Source organism: Pseudophryne corroboree (genome assembly GCF_028390025.1).
Source record: "Pseudophryne corroboree isolate aPseCor3 chromosome 3 unlocalized genomic scaffold, aPseCor3.hap2 SUPER_3_unloc_66, whole genome shotgun sequence".
Taxonomy (NCBI): Eukaryota; Metazoa; Chordata; class Amphibia; order Anura; family Myobatrachidae; genus Pseudophryne; species Pseudophryne corroboree.
Genome location: NW_026967559.1, coordinates 143,134 through 149,362, shown reverse-complemented (window position 1 = coordinate 149,362; position 6,229 = coordinate 143,134). Strand labels below are relative to the sequence as shown.

Here is a 6,229-nt window from a genome sequence, read left to right as displayed (position 1 = left end):
ATGGGACATTATACAGTAACACCAGGGGAAGTGTCTGGGTGATGACTTGAGAGGTGACTGCTGGGAATGGGATATTATACAGTAACATCAGGGGACGTGTCTGGGTGATGACTGGAGAGGTGACTGCTGGGAATGGGACATTATACAGTAACACCAGGGGGTGTGTCTGGGTGATGGCTGGAGAGGTGACTGCTGGGAATGGGACATTATACAGTAACACCGGGGGACGTGTCTGGGTGATGACTGGAGAGGTGACTGCTGGGAATGGGACATTATACAGTAACACCAGGGGATGTGTCTGGGTAATGACTGGGGAGGTGACTGCTGGGAATGGGACATTATACAGTAACACCAGGGGATGTGTCTGGGTGATGACTGGAGAGGTGACTGCTGGGAATGGGACATTATACAGTCACTGGGGGATGTGTCTGGGTGATGACTGGAGAGGTGACTGCTGGGAATGGGACATTATACAGTAACACAGAGGGACGTGTCTGGGTGATGACTGGAGAGGTGACTGCTGGGAATGGGGCATTATACAGTAACACCGGGGGACGTGTCTGGGTGATCACTGGAGAGATGACAGCTGAGAATGGGGCATTATACAGTAACACCGGGGGATGTGTCTGGGTGGTGACTGGAGAGGTGACTGCTGGGAATGGGACATTATACAGTAACACAAGGGGAAGTGTCTGGGTGATGACTGGAGAGGTGACTGCTGGGAATGGGACATTATACAGTAACACCAGGGGATGTGTCTGGTTGATGACTGGAGAGGTGACTGCTGGGAATGGGACATTATACAGTAACACCAGGGGAAGTGTCTGGGTGATGACTTGAGAGGTGACTGCTGGGAATGGGATATTATACAGTAACATCAGGGGACGTGTCTGGGTGATGACTGGAGAGGTGACTGCTGGGAATGGGACATTATACAGTAACACCAGGGGACGTGTCTGGGTGATGACTGGAGAGGTGACTGCTGGGAATGGGACATTATACAGTAACACCGGGGGATGTGTATGGGTGATGACTGGAGAGGTGACTGCTGGGAATGGGGCATTATACAGTAACACCAGGGGATGTGTCTGGTTGATGACTGGAGAGGTGACTGCTGGGAATGGGACATTATACAGTAACACCAGGGGAAGTGTCTGGGTGATGACTGGAGAGGTGACTGCTGGGAATGGGATATTATACAGTAACATCAGGGGACGTGTCTGGGTGATGACTGGAGAGGTGACTGCTGGGAATGGGACATTATACAGTAACACCAGGGGACGTGTCTGGGTGATGACTGGAGAGGTGACTGCTGGGAATGGGACATTATACAGTAACACCAGGGGACATGTCTGGGTGATGACTGGAGAGGTGACTGCTGGGAATGGGACATTATACAGTAACACCAGGGGATGTGTCTGGGTGATGACTGGAGAGGTGACTGCTGGGAATGGGGCATTATACAGTAACACCAGGGAACGTGTCTGGGTGATGACTGGAGAGGTGACTGCTGGGAATGGGACATTATACAGTAACACCGGGGAATGTGTCTGGGTGATGACTGGATAGGTGACTGCTGGGAATGGGGTATTATACAGTAACACCAGGGGATGTGTCTGGGTGATGACTGGAGAAGTGACTGCTGGGAATGGGGCATTATACAGTAACACCAGGGGAAGTGTCTGGGTGATGACTGGAGAGGTGACTGCTGGGAATGGGATATTATACAGTAACATCAGGGGACGTGTCTGGGTGATGACTGGAGAGGTGACTGCTGGGAATGGGACATTATACAGTAACACCGGGGGATGTGTATGGGTGATGACTGGAGAGGTGACTGCTGGGAATGGGGCATTATACAGTAACACCAGGGGATGTGTCTGGTTGATGACTGGAGAGGTGACTGCTGGGAATGGGATATTATACAGTAACATCAGGGGAAGTGTCTGGGTGATGACTTGAGAGGTGACTGCTGGGAATGGGATATTATACAGTAACATCAGGGGACGTGTCTGGGTGATGACTGGAGAGGTGACTGCTGGGAATGGGACATTATACAGTAACACCAGGGGACGTGTCTGGGTGATGACTGGAGAGGTGACTGCTGGGAATGGGACATTATACAGTAACACCGGGGGATGTGTATGGGTGATGACTGGAGAGGTGACTGCTGGGAATGGTGCATTATACAGTAACACCAGGGGATGTGTCTGGTTGATGACTGGAGAGGTGACTGCTGGGAATGGGACATTATACAGTAACACCAGGGGAAGTGTCTGGGTGATGACTGGAGAGGTGACTGCTGGGAATGGGATATTATACAGTAACATCAGGGGACGTGTCTGGGTGATGACTGGAGAGGTGACTGCTGGGAATGAGACATTATACAGTAACACCAGGGGACGTGTCTGGGTGATGACTGGAGAGGTGACTGCTGGGAATGGGACATTATACAGTAACACCAGGGGACATGTCTGGGTGATGACTGGAGAGGTGACTGCTGGGAATGGGACATTATACAGTAACACCAGGGGATGTGTCTGGGTGATGACTGGAGAGGTGACTGCTGGGAATGGGGCATTATACAGTAACACCAGGGGACGTGTCTGGGTGATGACTGGAGAGGTGACTGCTGGGAATGGGACATTATACAGTAACACCGGGGAATGTGTCTGAGTGATGACTGGATAGGTGACTGCTGGGAATGGGGTATTATACAGTAACACCAGGGGATGTGTCTGGGTGATGACTGGAGAGGTGACTGCTGGGAATGGGGCATTATACAGTAACACCAGGGGATGTGTCTGGGTGATGACTGGAGAGGTGACTGCTGGGAATGGGACATTATACAGTAACACTAGGGGACGTGTCTGGGTGATGACTGGAGAGGTGACTGCTGGGAATGGGACATTATACAGTAACACCAGGGGATGTGTCTGGGTGATGACTGGAGAGGTGACTGCTGGGAATGGGACATTATACAGTAACACTAGGGGACGTGTCTGGGTGATGACTGGAGAGGTGACTGCTGGGAATGGGACATTATACAGTAACACCAGGGGATGTGTCTGGGTGATGACTGGAGAGGTGACTGCTGGGAATGGAGCATTATACAGTAACACCAGGGGATGTGTCTGGGTGATGACTGGAGAGGTGACTGCTGGGAATGGGACATTATACAGTAACACCAGGGGATGTGTCTGGGTGATGACTGTATCACTGTGTGTGTCAGGTTCCTATAAGGTGTCAGGATGTCACTGTCTATGTCTCCATGCAGGAGGAGGAGTATATAGAGCAACACAGGGGATCTGTACAAGGACGTGATGATGGAGAATCACCGGCCCCTCACATCACTGGGTAAGAGGAGACTGTCATGTATTGTACAGGGGAGAGCAGGTATGGGACCCCCTATATACACACATCACCTGATAATCACATATATACACTGTACTCAGTCACTGTGTGTCTCCTACAGATGGGCCCAGTAACAGAGATACCCCAGAGAGATGTCCCCGTCCTCTGTATTCCCAGGATTGTACAGAGGAGAATCACAGGATCCCACAGGAGGATCAGGTAGGTGGGATTTAGGGTCTCATCCAATATACCAAAGTGACTGTCACTATATGATCTGTAGAGGAGCTGTGTGTGTATTATACACTGATATTATACTGTTTCACCTCCGTTTAATCACTACGCAAATGCCATTGTATTTTCTGCTGCGGGGTATACTGGGCTCCACAAGGATTAACATCGAGTGTAGAGTAGGATCTTGATCCGAGGCACCAACAGGCTGAGAGCTTTTGACTGTTCCCAAGATGCTCAGTGCTGCCTCCTCTATAGCCCCGCCTCCTCTATAGCCCCGCCTCCGTGCACAGGAGCTCAGTCTGTAAGTTGGTGTCTTGCAGTAAGTAGGCACATAACAGGGGTGCTGCATTAGGCAGCCTATTGATGGGTTTATTGTAAAGGAAAAGACTGAAGATTCTTCTGACAGAGTAACAGGGCTGCAGCCGGCAACGTCTCACAGACGTCCCTGACTGCAGCTCCATCACTCCCAGCGGCTCTGTATACTCCCGCGCCCTGGTTGCCGGGTCACTGCAGCGGAGGCTCCGGTTCTTTCACAGCATCAGTCACACACACGCCGCCGTCCTCCCGGATCGTGGGGGCCGCAGGTACGGGGGGGGGGTAAGGGGTCTCTCTGGCCGCTCTTTACCGCGATCAAGCGCGGCTGTAGGAGGCGGGCTGCGCGTGCGCTGGCGTGGACACTTTTATTGGGCAGCCGCGCCACTAGCCACCAGGGACAATTACAGGGCACAGGTCTGGGTTTTTTATTATACATAACCCTGCTTTTCACTGCCCTCAGCGCCCGGTGGGGATGTCAGCAGGGGGAGCAGATCTGACCTGTGGCCCCTCCCCCAGCCCCAGGGCGCTATTTCTGCAAATGTTCCCGCCCTGGAGCTGCATCTCTCTCTCTCCCTCACTCCCGGGCAGCGGCCATTACAGACAGAGCTGAGCTGTTCCTGGGAATGCTGGGGCAAATCGTCCTCTGTGGAACCACCTGACTGCCAGCTCTGTGCTTCCTATAGGACACTTAGTATTCTACCTGTCACTGGGACTGTTAGGTAAGAAAGAGTGCATACAGTCAGGGTTGTGTGGTACAAACACCCTGTGATATACATCCAGTACCTACTGTGCTTTGCTATATCTATTGTTATCACATATAGCCGTACTGAGTATTACTTTGTATTGCTAGTCCAGTGCAGTTTATGGTGTATAATTTCTGCATGGTACGTGTGTGACTATATATGTGTGTGTGCATGTAGCTGCTGCGTGGCTGCCTTATTGCAGAGTATTTCACTCAGTGGGCTATTCCTATATTGTTATATCTATTGTTATCACATATAGCCATACTGAGTATTACTTTGTATTGCTAGTCCAGTGCAGTTTATGGTGTATAATTTCTGCATGGTACGTGTGTGACTATATATGTGTGTGTGCATGTAGCTGCTGTGTGGCTGCCTTATTGCAGAGTATTTCACTCAGTGGGCTATTCCTATATTGTTATATCTATTGTTATCACATATAGCCGTACTGAGTATTACTTTGTATTGCTAGCCCAGTGCAGTTTATGGTATATAATTTCTGCATGGTACGTGTGTGACTATATATGTGTGTGTGCATGTAGCTGCTGCGTGGCTGCCTTATTACAGAGTATTTCACTCAGTGGGCTATTCCTATATTGTTATATCTATTGTTATCACATATAGCCGTACTGAGTATTACTTTGTATTGCTAGTCCAGTGCAGTTTATGGTGTATAATTTCTGCATGGTACGTGTGTGACTATATATGTGTGTGTGCATGTAGCTGCTGCGTGGCTGCCTTATTGCAGAGTATTTCACTCAGTGGGCTATTCCTATATTGTTATACCTGAGGGACTAAGTGTATCAGATTTCTTTCTGTATAATATAGGATTGTATCACAAGATATACTTGCTGTGTATTTTTCCTTGTGATTTATAGTCACCATATCGATTTATCTCTTGAACTCCCGGTTTGTGCTGTCATAGTCACATCACCGGGTGTTCTTGCTGGGTATATTGCTGCTACACCTTGTACCAGGTTTCCCGATATTGTGCACGCTCTTATGTCTGCTACACGTGGCAACAACGCTGGGGCTTCTCCCACACTGCGCGGTAGTGAGGCCGCAGACGTAATGGAGGAAATGGTTGTTTCCTCTGCTCTACAAGTAACTACCGTCACCTCCCTGAAGGAACCGACGGATAGACATGTGGAGTGTTTTTTAAAAGCGATTTATACCCTAATGGGGGCGGTGCATAGGCCAACCATTGCAGCAACTTGGGCTGCTGAAGCTGTTGAGGCGTGGGATTAGGAGTTTGCGGCGGAACTGCCTTCCAATGCGTCTGAGCATGCTCGACAATGTCTCTTGTATAATACCACGGCTTCTCTGTACCTTAAGTAGGCGGCCTCCGATGCCGGGGTGCTCGAGACCAAGGCTGCTTCTATGTCTGTCTTGGCAAGACGTATCCTTTGGTTGAGATTCTGGTCGGTGGATGTGGATTCCAAGAAAACCCTGGAGGTGCTTCCTTTCAAGGGAGACATTCTCTTCGGAGAAGACCTCAATAAGATTGTGGCTAATCTGGCTACTGCTAAAACTGCTTGCCTACCTAGTACGGCTCCTTCCGCACAGAAGGCTAAAAGTACTTTCCCTCG

At 50.0% G+C, this 6,229-nt stretch overlaps 1 protein-coding gene across 3 annotated transcripts in view; it reads left to right on the top strand.

The window, feature by feature from the left end:
* The first annotated feature begins 3,276 nt into the window (after nucleotides 1–3,276).
* LOC134984578 (oocyte zinc finger protein XlCOF22-like) overlaps nucleotides 3,277–6,229 on the top strand; it is a 37,788-nt gene continuing 34,835 nt past the window's right edge. For 2 of the 3 annotated variants that reach the window (XM_063950132.1, XM_063950130.1), the window contains exons 1-2: nucleotides 3,277–3,357; nucleotides 3,476–3,573. In XM_063950132.1, the coding sequence (XP_063806202.1) occupies nucleotides 3,324–3,357; nucleotides 3,476–3,573 (132 nt within the window). In that variant the 5' untranslated portion in view covers nucleotides 3,277–3,323. Of the gene's footprint in view, nucleotides 3,358–3,475; nucleotides 3,578–6,229 lie in introns of all 3 variants that reach the window. The other variant, XM_063950131.1, reaches the window with a different exon arrangement.